The sequence below is a fragment of the Hoplias malabaricus genome, chromosome X2, assembly GCF_029633855.1.
Source record: "Hoplias malabaricus isolate fHopMal1 chromosome X2, fHopMal1.hap1, whole genome shotgun sequence".
NCBI classification, from domain to species: domain Eukaryota; kingdom Metazoa; phylum Chordata; class Actinopteri; order Characiformes; family Erythrinidae; genus Hoplias; species Hoplias malabaricus.
The window spans coordinates 8414157-8433425 of NC_089819.1; the positions used below are offsets into that span (position 1 = coordinate 8414157).

Genomic DNA, 19269 nt, shown 5'->3' on the forward strand with positions numbered 1-19269 from the left:
GCTTTTTAACAGTTAGAGGACGTCTAAGCACGTCCAGAGAGAAAAAGCCTAGCATATATATATATATATGTACATCAACAGATCAGTGGTAATGATTATTTTGATGAGTTCCACTTGTAGCTGGCGGAAAGAAAGTGTGGTCCATTTAAGTGAACCACCCAAGGCTGGGCATTGGATCTGGATGGCAGTTTAACACATCTTTCATTTAAAGTCCCCTCCTACAATTACATTGTAAAACCTGTAGTTGCATCATTACTTTCACCTTCACATTCCTCCATTGATTACCAGTGATTTGTTTAGTTCATCATCGTTATTTTTTGTTTGTCATTTGTTTTATTCATTCTTTTCCCAAATCATATGTCATGGTCATATAACTCCGGCTGTTCTTACAGTCCCAGGTAACTGTGTGTGTGTGTGTGTGTGTGTGTGTGTGTGTGTGTGTGTGTGTGTGTGTGTGTGTGTGTGTGTGTGTGTGTGTGTGTGTGTGTGTGTGTGTGTGTGTGTGTGTGTGTGTGTGTGTGTGTGTGTGTGTGTGTGTGTGTGTTCCTGCATTCAAATTAAATTTTGAATGAACATTTGAATGAACAAATTTTGTATTGATTTGTAGATCCTTCTTCTGTAATTTAACTTTCTAATGTGCAACTAGAAATATTTGAGTGGCTTGCTTTCTAAATGTATGTTTGTGTGTGTGGTGTGCATGCATTGTGTGCCCACATGTGCATGTTCATATTCCCCTGATAGTAGATGTAGAATTGGTTTTTAGCTCCAAATTTTAGAAAAATATCCTTTTGAAAGTGTGTTATAGTTTGTAACATAATGTGTGACTTGAGTGGAATTGCAGATATTGTTTTTGTCAGCGAGTGCTTTTTATTGTCTTTAATTTTCCCAATTTTCTCTGCTCAGCTATGCTAAAGGAGATTTGGACCTGTCCTACATCACATCTAGAATAGCAGGTTAGATGTTTTCTATACAATTTTGAGGCAAAACATATTTGGACAAGCCACATTTTGTCTTTTTCTGAATTGTTTACTTCAGCAAATACACACTAATTATGTATGAAAGTGGCTTTTTTTAATTCACTTTCTTTAGGTACTATTTAAAACTGAGCACAATTAAATTGTATTAGAAATGTACATACTGAAAACAGTGTTTGTAGTGCATTAAAAATTTCCTAGTAAATTGATTAAAAATATCAGATCTGTTTGTTTGCATGTAGTGATGTCTTTTCCTGCCGAGGGAGTAGAATCTGCTATTAAGAACAACATTGAAGATGTGCGTTTGTTTCTGGACTCCAGACACGCAGGACATTATGCTGTTTATAACCTTTCCAGACGCTCTTACAGACCAGCTCGCTTCCACAATCGGGTATACATCTTTCGCTCAAAAGTGTGTGTGTGTGTGAGAATTTTTTTTTTTTTTTTTTTTCTTTTTCTTCCACCCCAAATATTAAGGTCTGGTAGAACCCACCATTCAACACCTCATGCGCTTGATAGCACTTCGGCCTACTGTACTGTGATTTAAGCCCCACACAGTTGCTGTGATAGTCTAAGCCCCCCTTTTTTAAACTGCAAAACTGATTACATTTTCATTTACTGAACTATAAAGTTTCAAATGAGTGATAAGCCTGCTATTTAAGGGTTTTTAGTGTTATTTCTCAAATGTTTTATAGGTATCTGAGTGTGGCTGGCAGGTGAGACGTGCACCCACCTTAATGAATCTGTACAGTGTTTGTAAGAACATGCACCAGTGGCTCAAACAGGACCAGAGAAATGTCTGCATCGTACATTGCCTGGTGAGGGCACACATCATACAGCTACATACACACACACACATACACAAACACACAGCTATACTTGAGCAGTTGTAAACTGATAACAAAGTCAACATGAAGGGGAACTACAGGTGCTGGTCATAAGATTAGAATATCATGAAAAAGTTGATTTATTTCAATAATTCCATTCAAAAATTTAAACTTGTATATTATACTCATTCATTACACACAGACTGAAATATTTCATGTGTTTATTTCTTTTAATTTGATGATTATAACTGACAACTAATGAAAACCCCCAATTCAGTACCTCAGAAAATTAGAATGTTACTTAAGACCAATACAAAAAAAGGATATTTAGAAATGCTGGCCCACTGAAAAGTATGAGTATGTACAGCACTCAATACTTAATTGGGGCTCCGTTTGCCTGAATTTCTCCAGCAATGTGGCGTGGCATGGAGTAGATCAGTCTGTGGTCAGGTGTTATGAGAGCGCAGGTTGCTCTGATAGTGGTCTTCTGCATTCTTGGGTTCGGGGTATTGTATCTTACTCTAAAAGACTGAGAGACCATTTAAAGGCCCATGCAAGTGTTTTGAGTTAATTAGCTGATTAAAGAGTGGCACAAGGTGTTTTCAATATTCTAATATTCTGAGATAGTGAATTAGGGTTTTTTTTTATTAGTTGTCAGTTATAATCATCAAATTAAAAGAAATAACTTGAAATGAATAATTTTTTTTTTTTTTTTTTGCATGTAGGATGGCCGTGCTGCCTCAGCTGTGGCAGTCTGTTCATTCCTGTGTTTCTGTCGCCTCTTCTCCACTGCTGAGGCTGCAGTCTATATGTTCAGTATGAAACGCTGCCCCCCAGGCATTGCTCCATCTCACAAGAGGTAAAACGCGCACAGTTGCCCAATGTTCTCAGAATCTGAGTTTGTATATCACCCTTGTATACAAATATCTATACACAAAAATACATTAGTAAGGGTGTTAATGTACATCTGAATGAGTGAGGGAGAAAAAAAATTATATATTTCCTCAGATGTATAAATACACACACACACACAAACACACACACATAGAGGAAGCAGGGGGAGGGGTGTTAGGGGTGTGTGTGCGTGTTGGTTTCCTGCTGATGTGCTGAAGGCTGTGCTTATTCAGAGTTTCAGGTTAATTTCTCTGTAGTTGTGTGGTTTTTCTTGGGGATCTGCGTCACTCTGCAGCTGTACTCATGAATGAGCCGCCTCCTTAAGCAACTTAAGCGTTTTGTTTCACCTATTTACACCAACTGTGCTCCATTAGCACAGACTTTGTCTAGAGTTTATATCCTCAGATTAACACAGGAGCTGTGAAGAAAATATGGCTAAGTAAACAAACATACATACATTATTATTATTATAAAAAACAATCACAGAAACCGTGCCAGAAACCAGACAATGACCCTGTAAGACATGACTGATCATCTCTGCAGTTTGAGGTGAATTTGTGCAGTTATCACTGTGGTAATTGGTGCGATACGTACGTCAGGTTTAACACAAAGCAGCTATTAATTGGTTGTTGGCTCATTTGCAGTGCTACAGTGACACTGATCTGGTGGTAGTGTTTGTGTTTAGAACTCCTATAAGTTTATTAGACATAGCATCTATGCTTTTAAACGTTCTTGGACACCTTGTTGGTCCACATTGTAGATATGAAGTCAAATAATTTCTGGCAATGGCAGTTTGTGTCTGTGTCCTGTGTCTGATCCACTCCTAATACACATTAACATCTCACCTCCATTTCAGTGCAGTGGCACTACAGAGATGAGAATCATACCTGCTCTGTGGTGGGCCTGACCATTTGAACTAATTGAAAGGCCAACAAAGTATAAAGGTCAACAGATGGACTACAGTCTGTAATTGTACAATTGCAAAATGCACCTTTGTGGGAAGTGGACCCGATAAAATGGAAAATGAGTGTAGAACAAAGATGAATTTTTAGTTTTATAGCTGATTGTTGATATATAGCTTCTTGTAACTGCATAGAATGGCAAGAATTGGGTGGGAGAGTGGGTGTGAGATAAAGAGAGCATGGATAAAAATTCTCATTAAATATCTGTGTTAGTCCTGTAGCTCCACCTATTGGTTTTGCATGTTATCTTCATGTGTTTACTGAAGGTAATTTGAGAACGTGTGAAGTGCATCAACTGATTAGTTGCATGAAGGGTTATTGAATGATTAATTATTAAATATTTATTTGCTGGCATTTGTTTATGTTATCTCTATTGATTATTGATTATTTGTTTACAGATATATTGAGTATATGTGTGATATGATGGCAGAGGAGCCCATAATTCCTCACTGCAAGCCTATAATGATCCGGTCCATCATCATGACACCTGTGCCACTCTTTAATAAGCAGAGGAATGGCTGTCGACCGTTCTGTGAAGTTTATGTGGGAGATGAACGTGTAGCAACCACTTCACAGGAGTACGACAGGATGAGGCAAGTCTCTTCTTTCATTCTGATCATTCATAGCTATTACATAAATGTAACTAATTAGAGGCTTTTGCCATGTTTCTTGTAATGTACAATGACAGATTCAGGTCAGAGATCAGAAATTGTAGTTAGAACAACTACAAAAGAGAATACCAAGTTTGTGTTCACCTCCAAACCTTTTTAGCTGATGTAACAGAATTAGCACTATGTCTTCACCAAGATTGTTGAGCTGATATTACAGAATTAAAACCATATTTGGCTGATGTAACAGATTTATCAGTAAATGTTTTCCAAATGTGTTTTTGTAGAGGTCAGTGGTTGATAATTGCTAATTTAAGTTTTGTATACGGTGTCTTGTAACATTTTAACAGTGGAGTATTGAAGTAAAACAATACATTTTAACAGAGGCACATTCACTGTGGAATCATTTTTTTCCATGATACAACTGAGATTCTGTGGCAATGTCTGGGTGTTTAGATTTATTTATTATCTAAGACTGAACTAGAAACTTTGTGTTTGTGTGTAGGGACTTTAAAATGGAGGACTGCCGAGCTGAGATTCCTCTGAATGTGATGGTTCAGGGAGATGTCCTCATCGTCATCTACCATGCTCGCTCCACCCTTGGGGGACGGCTACAGGCCAAGGTAAACACACGTGAATATATACTCATTTGTTCCTCTGTCTGGTGTTAATAATACTGGACTGAAATTTGAACACTTTTTATTTTAAAATACTCTAGTGGTCACTGTGTCTTTTACTTTCTTGAGGGGGAAAGAGGAGTCTAGCTGTTAACTCACAACATGCTGATTTCGCTTTTTTTTTTTTTTTTTTTAAATCTTTTCACTTCTCTTCAGTGACAGCTGTAAATTGTGTATTTCAGTATGTTTTATATTTGGATGTGTGCTGGGTTGCAGATGGCTTCCATGAAGATGTTCCAGATCCAGTTTCACACTGGCTTCGTGCCTCGAAATGCCACCACTGTCAAGTTTGCAAAGTAAGTGAGGATTAGGTTTGATTTTGCTTTCTATGTTTATTCATAGCAGTGTCATGTATAAACACTGTGATTAATAACTGTGTGTATTTGCAGGTATGACTTGGATGCTTGTGATATCCAGGAGAAGTATCCAGATTTGTTCCAGGTGAATCTGGATATTGAGGTGGAGCCTCGTGATCGTCCAAGCAACAAGACTCCACCATGGGACAATTTTTCCACTAAAGGCCTCAATCCCAAAATCCTCTTCTCTAGCCGTGATGAGCAGCAGGAGATCCTTGCCAAGTTTGGTGAGCAGCAGGAATAGTGGAGTTTTATAATATGGGCTGTTTTGGGCACCCGAGTGGAGCGAGTCTTAGCGATGACCCTATCATTGGGAAATCATTGATTTGATCCCTGTTGGTGCACAACCATCTAAGGCTGAGAGTCCAAGACTCATTATACCCGTCATGTTCTGAGAAACATGATAAAGCAATGCACAATACATTTTATGTCATTTAAATTGTCCTAGAATACTCTGAGATTCAGATATCTTTAAACATTGATTTTCTGAAACATTCTTCTTCTGCACTGACAGTTTTTAGCAATAAAGGGGACTACACTCATGGCTGTGTTTGCTTGTATGTATTATCTCACTCCTTCATTCAAATTCTGTAAATCCAGAGCCTACCTGTAATCACTGGGAACAAGGCAGGAACATGCCAGTCTGTCACAGGATTATAATTTATTATAATACGTCTATAAATTTATAATTTAAAATTATATATTATACAGGTATTATGATGTAACTGCTGTGCTGTTTAAGATATGATGGCTAATTTTAATAAGACGTTATTGGGTTTATGGAGCTATGAATGTTTTGAAGGATGAAAATCCATAATAACTTTGACACCACTACAAAAACTCTTTGCTTTTAGATAGGAAGCACTTTCTAAATGTGGGAAATGGAATGGCTTGCAACACCATTCCCTCACTCACATTAAACAAAAACAAGTTCACTACAACACTATTCACATTTTGTTCTTGTTTCTAACAGTTCCATATCCTCCATTATTTTCTGTCCTTGTAGGAAAGCCTGAGCTCCCAAGACAGCCAGGATCTACAGCATTCTATGATTCTGAGGCTCCACAGACCGACCACAGTCCTGACGTTCCATACACAGAGCCAGAGTCTCCTCCCAGTCCCAGCACTGACTCCAATGCCAACAACTTCTTCCAGACTCTGGACTGGGATGGTACACTGCTTTAATCATGCGATTTATTTACAACATGTTTTTCTGAAAGTTTATTTGTGTAAATTAAATGTACACACTTGCTTGCCTGAAGTTGTTGCTGTTCAAGTTTGGAACCATATTTCCATTTTAATATTTTTGCTTCAGCATTGTATATGAGAAATAGGAATTCTGTAAACTTGCCTTCTTCAAACCCAACTATTCCTTTAATCCTGATTCTCCTCTTCCCCAGATGGCAGAGGGCAGTACAGTCACTCTGACAGTGTGTCTGCGGCAATGGAGGATCTGGAGGATTTGAGTGGAGGCTCTGAGGAGGAATCAGTGTCGTACTCTGGCCCTGTGGAAGGGGCAATATCCCGAGACCCCAGTGAGCCTCTTTTTGAGGCAGATTTCTCAAACGCTGCACCTTCAGACCCCCAGCCAGACACTGAGGACCTTTTGGGTCTTAACTCTGACCCCAGACCCCTAACGTCTGCTCCACAGTCTGCTGTTGCCACAGAAGCGGGTCTTAAGACCAGCACGAGTAACAGCGACCTGCTGAACGACCTGTTTGCCCCCAGCTCTGGCTCTGCCCACGTAGCAGAAAATGAAAATCTGTTCTTCACCAATGCATCTCACCAGCCTCCAACAGCCCCAGCTGCCTCCAACGCCCCCACATCCACCAAGAGTAAGAGGCTGATAGTATTAATGAGATAGGACTTTTATGAACCAGTTAGTCATTTTTACAAGTGATTATTTTTGAGAATGTATTTCTCAGTATAGTGTAACACAGACGAATCAAACTGGTTTGTGCTCTATAGAGTGGGTTTTCTGAGGCCACTTTCCATAGCCTATCATTATATCTTTTAGTGATTTTGTCGATTTATATTTTTAGTTCTGATCATATATTTATAATTATTTAATGGTTTTCTGACAAAACATATTTCCAAAACCCTAACTAAACAGGAGATGGGGCATCTTTGTTTTTTTTTTCATGAAAGTTTCACGCAATGTAAAGGACTGCTGCTGTGTAGAAACATAATTCAGGATAGTGATTTTATTATAATAATTAAAAATTGGAGAGGGTAAGCACTCAGGTTTTACAGTTGTAAGGTTTGCCTTATAAAGCATATCTGGTAGACGTATGTATCCTTTGCAATTCCATATTTCCTAGGTGTTAATCTCACTTTCAGCCTTTTAAGGACAGTGGTGAAGATGGGAAAATATTTTTTGTATCCTTTTGAACACAGAATTAGCAGGCATCTTTCTGCTCTATACAGTAGCACTTCAACTTGTAATAATTCTTATGAATATATTATTGATTAATTAACTAATTGAAATGTTCTTCAAAATGTTTGTTTAGTGAATGACCTGTTTGACCCCTTTGGTGTGGGCTCAGGGGGTGCCACAGGGTCAGATCCGTTTGGCGACTTGCTGGGCTCCGAGAACAGCAACAATTTCAAAGCACCACCTCCTCCAGCCACCAATTCCAGCCTCTTCAATCTCCGTAAGAGTCTCTCTCGCTCTCTCCTTGTCACTGCCACCTGCTCCACACACACCACTTACATGACAGGTTCATCTTCACTGAAAATAAGCTCTTACTGCTAGTTATTGTTTAATTACTATGGACTGCATTGATTGGAATGAAATTATTTATTTTATTTTATTAATGTTTTTGGGGACACAAATTAGTTTTTCCTCATTGATGTACCAGTCCAATTCCGTTGTTCCAATACTGACCTTACTGAATTAATTAGGTTTTAGTTGCACTTCAGAATCCTAAAATAATTAGAAGTGTATATGGTTAAATATTTAAATGTTTGTCCAGTTTGCCTCACTGAAAAAACTTTTTTTTATGTGCTTCAGAAGGCTCATAAACAAATCATGTTTAAATAGTGGTTTATAAAATGTAAATTTAATGATAAATGAGTTTCAAATCTGACCGAGGAGCATCTGCAGTGTCTTGTGGATAGTACACAGCTCCTAAGGGTAAACTCCGGAAAATTTCTGGATTAGTTTGTGTAATATCTTATGCTCATTTCACACATGCACAGTTCATTACCGCTAAGGTTTTATAAATTAATTTCTATAAATTGCTGAAAACAAATTTAGGATTAAATTCAAGAACATTTTGTATATATCACACTACAGGTGTCAGTATTGGGAGACAATACGTTGGATTGTTGCATCCCTAATGATTGTGTGTGTGTGGGGGGGAATGTTAAATTCTGCTAATTTGTTTAATGAGATCAAAACAAGTGTAAGGTTGAATTTTTTTGTTTCCCCGCTTCTTACTTTAAATGTAATCGATCAGATAAGCTAGCAGGTGATATCCCTAAGATGACATCATCTGCAAGTCAACCCGATCTGCTTGGGGGCTGGGACAGTTGGACTTCTGGAACCAGCAGCACCACAGCTAGCATGCAGGCTAGTGCTAACAAACCTGCTTTCACTGGTAATCAACCAATCAATTAATCAATATAGAACCACAGCTTGCATGCCTGCTAATGGTAATAAGTTGACTTTAAGTTGTAGTGAATCAATAAGTTGGTCAATCCATTAATCTGTCATGTAATCATTCAATGTCGTACTGCAACTAGCATGCTATGCTGCTTGATACTGCTATGAAACCAGATTCTACTTCTAATCAATCAACCAGTAAATTGAATCATCTGTTTAATGATGCAGCATTAGAGTTAGAGCTTGTCTTTAAAAGCTTTCCTCTTCTCAGCATACTTTTACTAAGACAACTAATTATAATATGTAAAATAATGGAAATCAATCCACTGATTAGTTCATCAGGCAGTTAATATTGCAGTACTCCAGAAAACAACTGCTGCTAGCACAATTTCTATGGCCTAATGGTTAGGGAATCAGACTTGGGACGGGAAAGTTGTTGGTTCTGTTCCAACAACCAGCAGGGAATTTGGGGTTGGTCAGAATGAAGGAACAGCATTGTCCCCCTTCCTCAATCTGTGGCTGAGGTGCCCTTAAGTAAGGCACCTAACACCCAACTGCTTCCCAGACGCCAGGGATGGTTGTCCACTGCTCTGTGTGTGTGTTCTCTGCCCCTATTGCACTAGGTTAAAAGGCTGAAAACATTTTATTTCATGTTGTACAATGACAAGTTGTTGCACATCGAATTCATACAGACAGCCAGCTTTGACTCACACTTCCCTGTATGGGCATTATGTTTAAAGTTTTATACTTGGCTACTCCACATTTTGTTCTCTGGTGTTTTTTATGTTTGCAGTTTGTGTGTGTCTATGTACTGTGTGTTTATGCGTGCTTGTGTTCTAGCTCCTGGAGCTCCCTCCTTCTCAAAGGCCAAGTCACAGAGTTTTGACCCCTTTGCAGATCTGGGAAACCTGGGCTCCAATCTACCAGGTCAGAGACAACTTTACCCTATTCTGATTTAATTTGTATTTTCTCAGAACATGCTAATTTTCCTTAGAAAACTAGGACTGTTAAACGATTCACATAATGAATTATTATTAATCACATATTATTTACTAAAATTAGGCCCTAAAGATATTGAAGCAGGCCCTGAAGCATTGTAGCCTTGTATACTGAGCCAAGTTGTTTTGTTTGTTTTTTTTTCTTCATTTATAATTTATGTTTTGTCTCTTTCCCAGGCTCCTATTAAGCTTAAGCCTAGCTTAACCTTGTAAATTCTCAGTAAAGGTTTCCTATGTACCCTTTTTTCACCCTCACCATAATGTGTTGACAATTGTGTATTTTCAGGCTCTTCCAGCAGTGGACTCACCGGTTCCGGGTTAAAGGCAGCTCCCCCTGGTGGAGGCCCTAAAAGTTCATCACAGCAATGGCAGCAGACTTCCCGTCCCTCAGCTACCCCCAGTAAACCATGGTTGCCACCAAACTCTGCCCCCAAACCCAACAGCAGCCAATCAGCAAAGCCCAACTACAACCTTAACTTTAGTGTGATCGGAGGACGAGAAGAAAGGGGCATCAGGGGGCCAGGTTTTGGTAAGGATATGTTTTAGTTAAAATAAAAATAAAAAAGAATGTAATTAACAATAAAAAAATACTATTGAACATTTATTATTATGACCTACAATAGACAGTAATGTTCCAAAATCATTGCATTGATCTTTTTAAATAGGGTTTGAACATAAAAATGCTGATTTTGTCTCCGTTGATAGTGTAATTTGCTTATTCTTAGGGCCAAAGCCCAAGGTGAAGGAGGATGATTTTGAGGATCTTCTGTCGACGCAGGGTTTTTCCTCAAAATTTGACAAAAGGGGGGGGCCACGCACCATTGCAGAAATGCGCAAACAGGAGCTATCTAAAGACATGGACCCACTCAAACTCCAGGTAATTTAACAATCAACTACACACTCTCACAGAAACGCAAACACACACTCACAAACTGTCATAAGGGAAAAAGACATGGACCAACTTAAACTACAGTAGAGATCACAATTAGAGAATTTGCATTTCCCTGAATATTTCAGATTCAGTTACACAAGCATGAATAAAAGGTATGTTTTTAAAATGTATTAAATAATTCAGAATATTCTATTTCTAAAAAGCTCTGATCCAAATTAATGAACACTTAAGGATATTTGTTACTGGTACTCTTCTGGCATTAATGTTAAGTTCCTTAATTATCTAATTAATTCTATTTATTTTGCAACATTTTTATGTTGCCAGATAAATATGATTTTGAGTTTTTCCAACTCTGTGAATATGGATCATAGAAAGTATTTCCTGAAGGCAATGTGATTGATGCAACATCCTCATTATTCCATGCCCCACTTAGTTGGTGCCACCTCCAAACACCAGAGCAGAACAAGAAGTAAATAGAAAAGAAAACTGAAAAAAGGTTTAAAACTCTACAAATTATTAATTAATTCATTATCTGTAACCGCTCATCTAGTTCAGGGTCGTGGTGGGTCCAGAGCCTACCTGGAATCATTGGGCGCAATGCGGGAGGGGTCCTTCACAGGGCAACACACACATTCACGCACACACTCACACCTATGGACACTTTTGAGTCGCCAATCCACCCACCCATTTCTTTGGACCATGGGAGGAAACTGGAGCACTCGGAAGAAAACTCTCAGGGAGAACACACCAAACTCCTCACAGACAGTCGCCCGGAGCGGGACTTGAACTCACAGCATCCAGGTCCCTGGAGCTGTGTGACTGCGACACTACCTGCTGTGCCAATTAAGTTAACTGAATTAACATGAATGTCACAATGTTTATTAAAGTGAAAAATTATTCCAGAACTGAATCACAATTTTCTATACATGGAAGAAAACTCATAAACTTATTTTCTTGTCTCATGTAAATGTCACCCATTATTATAAGTACCTAGTCAGCCGGTAATTTGTGCATGATAGTGGCTTTCTCACATTGCAAAATCGGTAAAGAACACACTTTAAAGTTGTTTACATTAAAATAATTAAGTTGCCAGCCCAGAGTATGAAATGTATGACTAAAAAAAAATCCACCACAGTTACAGAACTGTGGAAAAGACTTAGAGACACATGCAAAGTGTAAGCAAATTGAAAAACTAGGATATGCTTATTTGGTAATTTATTTGTCTTGGTTATAGCTGGTTAAGGTTTGTGTAATAACTGAAGTTTGTCTGTGTGTCTGTTAGATCCTAGAGTGGATCGAGGGAAAGGAGAGAAATATCCGAGCTCTTATTTCCACTTTGCACACAGTGCTGTGGGAGGGAGAGACACGCTGGAGACCTGTCAACATGGCTGACTTAGTCACACCAGAGCAGGTGAAGAAGTTCTACAGGAAAGCAGTGCTGGTCGTCCATCCAGACAAGGTAAGAGTTAGCAACATGCAGTCCAGGTAGAAGGACATTACAAGCTACAGCTTCATTAACTTCCATATAGACTTGATGCTAGGGGTGGGTGACATGGCCCTAAAATAATATCACTATATTTCAGGGTATTCTGGTGATATAAATATTATTAGCGATATGACAAGACACTGAAAAATACTTCTATTCATTTCAAGAACACACCATTGCCACAAAATAAAATGTATATTTATTTTAAATATATATTGATGATATTAAATTATTTTATTTATTAAAATGTTATTAATTTTACTACAAATGTAAGTTTCATAAGTACATTCAAACATTCAGGAGAAGTGACAAAGATCTGTAAACATTTGCTTATATTGTAAACAATAGTAACTTTCCAAGATTATAATAATATATAATATAATAATAATAATAATAATAATAATAATAATGTAGCATATAAATCTACCACACAATCAGTGTAGAAAAACAGCAAACATAAACAGTTATACAAAAATTTACCTGAAAGCTTCACAGAAAAATAAATAAATAAATAAATAAATAGATGAATAGATGCTGTGCTAAGTCAGTGTATATTATCTGCTTGGGTTAGAGCTCACTGGTGGTTGAACTTTTGTAACGGCATTTCAGATTTCCCTCATACTCAACCAGGTGCTTTTGCTTGAGGTGGTGAAACAGATTAGTTGTGTTCCCCGCTTCTGTTGCTACAGGCTTCTTAATTTCTTGCATATTCCCATGGTTTATTGTACATCTGATATTTTGTAACCAAACCATCTCCACAAGACTGAAGTCATTCCCTTTTTTTGGAGCAAATTCCTCCACCTCAGAGCCACTTTCCACCGTACTTCACTGTGACTAAATGACTCATGTAAAAGAATGTATGCCATATTATGGGTAAATGCATGATATCATTATGGTAGGAATATCACTATTATCATGAGATATTATTATTATTATTATTTATATTTTAATCATTTTAAAATGATCATGAATGATACAATATAGCCATAGTTGATGCCAAAAGTTTACACACAACTACACTATAAAACTTAACATGATAACTTCACACATTCTATGCCACCATACATTTTTTGTGTTAGCTAAATTAGGGTACTTTTATTTTCACTGGGATTTCAAAATAATATAATTTTCTTTAGGTTTTCAGTCAAGCAAATGTTTATATTTTGTGCATACAATTTACAAACGCATTGTTGGCTTTTGCTTAATTGGAATCAAATGCTTAGTATAGCCTTGCACAAGATTCTCTCAATATTTTTCTCGAATATTAACTTTATTTATACATATTAATACTAACTCCTGCCAGGTTTTGTATGGATTCAAACCTTTTATCTGATGAGTGCTGTTAACACGAGAGAAGACAAACATTGAAAGAGAACAAAACAGATGCCTTTGTTTACTTGCAAAAATAAGTGGAGTTACGATAAATATAGTTTGAAAGTCTTTAGGCGAGATGTATGTAAATGGGTCATCCACCCAGACAATGGGGAGAGAATCATGTTTACTGTATATATTGGAGTAATTAGTAATGTGACATAACTAATAAAGTTATTAGTAATTTGTGGGCTGCCTTCACTCCATTCAGTATTGGCATGCTAGCATTTTTGTATTCTCTTTTTAAATTTGTTGTTAGCTAACAAAGTGTTTGCTGTCTGACGTTTGCTTCTTCAGATTTGTAGTGTTTACCAATTAGTACCAAGATAATAAACAGACAACTATTTGTAAAAATGGATAATGTTACGCTAATGTATTTGTCTGTTTATGTATAACTGTGTGACAGTGTCAGAAACCTTACAGTGGCTTCCAAGTGGTGAAGCGTCTTTTTGTTAAGAGAGAACCATTGGCTCTTCACTCACACAAGGCCAGCTGATGAGTGTACACTGAGGAATTACTGTTCACCTCCAGACGTGCTTAGCTTTCCAGTGGCATATTGTTAGCAGTCTTGTGAAAATTGTGATGTTTTTATAGTACTAATCAGTTTATTAATAGCTTCTATTTATTGTTATTTATGTTAGTCTTACAGCTTCAGTGTAAAAGTAAAGATGCAAATTTCAGTCAATCCAGTCTAGGATGACTATATTTGTTACCTGCAAATTCCTGTAAGACTGCTTACAGTTTTCTCCCGATTTATCCTCCAGGCGACAGGGCAGCCATATGAGCAGCATGCCAAGATGATCTTCATGGAGCTCAATGATGCCTGGTCAGAGTTTGAGAACCAAGGATCTAAAGCCCTGTTCTAACGCACTCATGAAGAACGAGAATGCCATTTCCCTCTCTCTGTCTGACTCTATTTCTCTCTACAGAACACAAACTGCCTTTAAGATGTAAGCATGCGCACACACACACACACACACACAGACAGGCAGAGAGAGAGAGAAACATACAGCCTCTGCTCCAACAAGGAGAGGCAAAGAGAATGACAGTAAAGCCACTCAGAACTGAGACGACGGATGGAGAGTGAGAGAGGAGCAGTAACAGGACCTCTCTGTCTTTCTGAGAGGACGGAGAGATGAGGCTGCTGTCTTACTGCTATACCGTCTCTTTCCCTGGCAAGGTGCACTTCTTTTCTTATCCACCGTAGAGGAGAAGTCCTCACACTCAGACCGGGAAAAGGAACAAAAAAGTGAAGAAATAAGACAATAATGCTAATCTTTATTTTATCTTTATTTTCAGATGTTTCTTTTTTATTATCTTACTTGTGTTGTCTTTCGCTACCTTTATTTGTTGATCATCACAGATTAGCATATCAACTAGTGAGTGAGTGTGTGGGGATCTGATTGAATCATGAATATATTGTATCCAAATTTTTTTTTTTTTTTTTTTGTCGGTGTTTTGCCCGATAACCAACTGCCACTAGTGGTCAATCATTAACTGGCAAACGTATAAGTATTACTTATTTAAGATTCTGAGTCTGCTTGGCTGACCTACATTCAAAGCCATTCATTTCCTTGGAAAAAATACTTGATTTAGCACTTCAAATAAATTCTGTATTAATACAATGAAAAAATGAATGGTATTCCTTGTATGGAGGGTGGAAGATAGAGCTGGTCAGTGCAACCAGACATCAGTGCATATATGAAATAAATGGCTTACAACCACATAGATACACATGCACTACAGAAGAACCCTGTTCTGTTTAAACTCAAGACTCAGCTAGATCAAAACAAAACACTGAATTTCCATTCTTTGACATATGAATGCACCAGCTGCTGATTACTTTGTGTGAAAGTTTCATGGTATATGGACCAATACAAATTGAGCAGAAAAATACTGTTAAATTTACACATGAATATGTACGAAAAATATTCCTAATTTAAAAATGGATTGATCAATAAACATTTGTCCAACACCAACCAAACTTTGAGAGACCTTATGAATTGCTCAAAGTTGTTTACTTGTTGGTGAATGATTAATTGGCTAATGATTTCCATCCTTGGTGTGTGTGCAGGTGTGTGTGTGTGTGTTCTCCGTTTGGTTTCAGGGTTTGTATCCTGCTGTGTTCACTCATTTTCTGAGTTCATTTAATCATAAGCTTTGAAAACCTCACTCATAATCAGAACATTCATTTGTCCACCTCTCCATAAAATGATCTAGAACCAGTTAGTGACCTAGAACCTTGCAACCTTACAGGTTTTAGCAACTGGGTGGAAAAAAAAATGTCTTCTTATTTATTGTGGGGTGAGCAACTAATTTAAAACCTGAAGAAAAAGAGACTAATATATAAAAGGTGTGTGTGTGTGTGTGTGTGTTTTGTGGGACACAGGAAATAAATAATAAAAAAAGAAAATCAAACATCAAAGTTAAAATTATTCCAAAGCATCTCCTCTGCTCGTGAATGTGCTTTATCTGCTCTTTACTGTGGAATGTAAATTTATTTTTTTTTGGCTTTTTATTTGTCTCATAAGAATCCTTTAAAAACATGGCATTATTTTTCTAATCTCTTTTACTTGAAATGTTAATGTTTTCTTTAATTTGTTTTTCCTGTACATGACCAAACATGAAATGCCTGACACACTCAAACACTTGCTAGGAAAGAAATTAAGTTTGTAAAAAGAGTTATGAAAAAGCTGTTGATAAAACACTGATGTGGACAAAAAATTCACTAATCTCTCACAGGGAGAGCATTACAAATAAACCACAAAATTCAGTGTGAATAATAGACAATTACATGGGGTCATATCATGGACCAAACATGTATTGTAGTTGATTAATCACAAATATTTTTATTGTGATGATTAATTAGGTATTATGATTGCCTAAACCTGACAGGTTTCTTGATTGAACTGGTATTGTGGTGATTTAATTAGTATTCATACGACTTATGAATGCAATTCATGGCCAAAACTTTCTGGAAACTGTCCAGTAATAATTATGGGCTCAAACATGTGGTTGATTTAATCTGGTGTTTGCCAATTAATCTGGTATTGTGGGTGGCTTTGCTTAAATAATGGCTGATTAAACCTGGTAATTACCTATAAACTGGGTATTATCTTTTATTTTTACCTCAAATACTGGTGATCATTTTCCTATTGTGGTCTCTCTGTCTCAAGCAGTAACCAATCAATCTGGCATTTGGCAATTCTCTGGGATTGACTGCCTGTTCATAGATGACTGCTAATTAAATGAGAATTGAAGATAAAACAATGGGATAACCATGTATTTAACTTTTTAATTTAATAATTAAAGTACTGATTTATGTAGGGTGGTTGGCCCAATATCAGTCTACAAGACTTTTAATGCATATTTCTGTTTTTGGGAGGTTAGTCCTAGACTGAGTTTTAAATGAAGAAATTAGGTATAAATTCTACTTAATACAGATGCACAGGCAAAATTTCAGCAAAACTACAGCCTTAATCTGTTTATAAAAATGTCTTTGAAGAGAGAGAGGGAACATGGTTAAAAAGCAAAAATGCCCTGAAAACAACTGCAGAGAGGCTTGGAGAGATGAGAAAGGCTTGATTTCATTCCTTTTCATGCTGCTGGATTTAACACATTCCAAGTGATTTAACTTCAAAGTAAAATTGAAAATGAATTTCAAGGAATTCCTAATCTTGATTAAACAGAATGTAGTAGTTATATCTTGGGCAGAAGTGTATATTGTTAATTTAGTGATATGTTTATATCACCCAGTTGTGGGGGTTAATGGTGGAAAACACTGTAAAAATAACGCTATATTTTGGTAAAGGAGAAATCTTATTTTTTCATGGTGACTCAAGTCATTCAGGGTTTTTCTGTTACTCCTATTAAGCCTTCCTCCTCAGTCTTACTCTCAACAATTTTCTGTTCCCCACTTTAATTTTAATTTTTTTTTTTTTTGTAGACTGTATGAATGACCAATAAACCACATTTCAACATGAAGCCTGTGCAGGGCTTTTTTTAAGCATTTACAAGGACTGTTTGTTAAAGTATTAAATATTAAAGTGGAATTTTAACACGCCTAGATTTCATGCAATTTTGTATATTGTGTTTCAGACATCTGTTTTAACGGTATTTTAATTGAATTGTTTTTTTATGCAGTGATGTACACATATACTGTATGACCGTTGGGAATCCTTGTAGTACCAACCAGTCCCGACTCCTAACATAATCACCTAAAGACCAATTATAAACAAGGGTTATCTGTGAATAGATATCGGTTATATACCACTATATAGTTATGCATACCGTGACCCTGCAATGGATTAAGCGGCAAAGATGACGATGACAGTTATGCGTAGTTTAGTTACTGTTAGTTGTCTTATTCAAATGATAGCATGTGTGTGATTGGCTTATACCAATTATAATGTGAACCCTACACCTGAGTAAAACTACACAACATTAGAGTATATTGTCTTTAGCAATATACTCTTGCTAAATAAGACGACGTACTCTCTGAACACACTAATTAATTAATGTAGATGAAAGCTTTATAGTGAGATCAGATCCTTAGCTTGATAGATATCTAGCTACGTTTTTGCCCTATTCACAAAACACCAACCATACATTTACTATTTATTATTTCCCTTTTAGTTCATATGTAATGCTGCTTTATGATTTTATAATAACTGTTCGTTACTCGAAAACTACGACAAAATAAAATCTAGTGTATGTTCATGCATGTCCTATTTGGTGTGGTCTCAGTTTGTAAGTGTTCCTCACCTTCAGGTTTCAGCCTTACTTAAAACATCATTGACCACAAAACTGCCCTTATCTAACGTTATCTTGCTATCTGTTTTGTTTTGGGGGTTTTAGTTTTATTATTACTATTGTTAATTAACAAATCTATAAATAAAATTAACGGTATAACTAAACTAGCTATATGCTTACCTTATCAACTAATTAGCCGTTCCACCTTAAACACTGCAGCAGTTACACATATTTTTACGACCGAATCGTGAAAAACTTAAGGTCAAAAGGAAATTCGAGTAAGAATTGGGCTAATTAGGCGAAATTTCAGACGTCAGAAATTCAAATGCTGAACCATTTAAGGTGGTAGGACAAATTCTAGCCTCCTTTCCTCAAATGACCGCGGGTTAAAGACACAGTTAGAGCCAGCAGACTTCTCTCGGTCACCGTAGTCTTTCTAATCATCTCGGTTTTATCCGATCATCTAAGGAAAACAGACGGGATCACAGAGGGAGAGAGATCTGTACACAGGCCGTGGTCCAATACGTGAGAGTACGAGGATACAAATACAAGCGAGTAGACAAAATAAAAGTCCTTCAATGCACCACATAAACACCATAAACTACATGAGGGTGCATCATGTAAATTTACCCCATCATTTAATGGAAACGTTGGATTATAGAGATAACTTTGTGCAAAATGTGCTAAAACATATAGGCCTGGTGTAAAAAAAGAAACTAAACGTTCTCGGGGTATTCCACAATGAGGGACTTTTAACTTTTTTAACCGCCAGAGGGCAGCAAAGTAGTTGTTAATTACACAAAAAACATACACATCCAAAATCATATGCGGAAAATTAGACACGATTTTTTCTGTAGTACTTGTG

At 37.0% G+C, this 19269-nt stretch overlaps 1 protein-coding gene across 3 annotated transcripts in view; it reads left to right on the forward strand.

Annotated features, from left to right (window-relative positions):
- The window catches only part of LOC136676738 (cyclin-G-associated kinase-like), a 33506-nt gene extending 15431 nt beyond the window's left edge, over positions 1–18075 (forward strand). The window contains exons 12-28 of one of the 3 annotated variants that reach the window (XM_066653935.1): positions 904–953; positions 1217–1365; positions 1670–1792; positions 2527–2660; positions 4056–4250; positions 4771–4888; positions 5159–5238; positions 5332–5525; positions 6305–6469; positions 6699–7133; positions 7809–7952; positions 8760–8900; positions 9746–9832; positions 10190–10432; positions 10629–10780; positions 12078–12254; positions 14417–18075. In XM_066653935.1, the coding sequence (XP_066510032.1) occupies positions 904–953; positions 1217–1365; positions 1670–1792; positions 2527–2660; positions 4056–4250; positions 4771–4888; positions 5159–5238; positions 5332–5525; positions 6305–6469; positions 6699–7133; positions 7809–7952; positions 8760–8900; positions 9746–9832; positions 10190–10432; positions 10629–10780; positions 12078–12254; positions 14417–14518 (2689 nt within the window). In that variant the 3' untranslated portion in view covers positions 14519–18075. The remainder of the gene's footprint in view (positions 1–903; positions 954–1216; positions 1366–1669; positions 1793–2526; positions 2661–4055; positions 4251–4770; positions 4889–5158; positions 5239–5331; positions 5526–6304; positions 6470–6698; positions 7134–7808; positions 7953–8759; positions 8901–9745; positions 9833–10189; positions 10433–10628; positions 10781–12077; positions 12255–14416) is intronic. The other 2 variants (XM_066653936.1, XM_066653938.1) reach the window with 2 other exon arrangements.
- The last annotated feature ends 1194 nt before the right edge of the window (positions 18076–19269 follow it).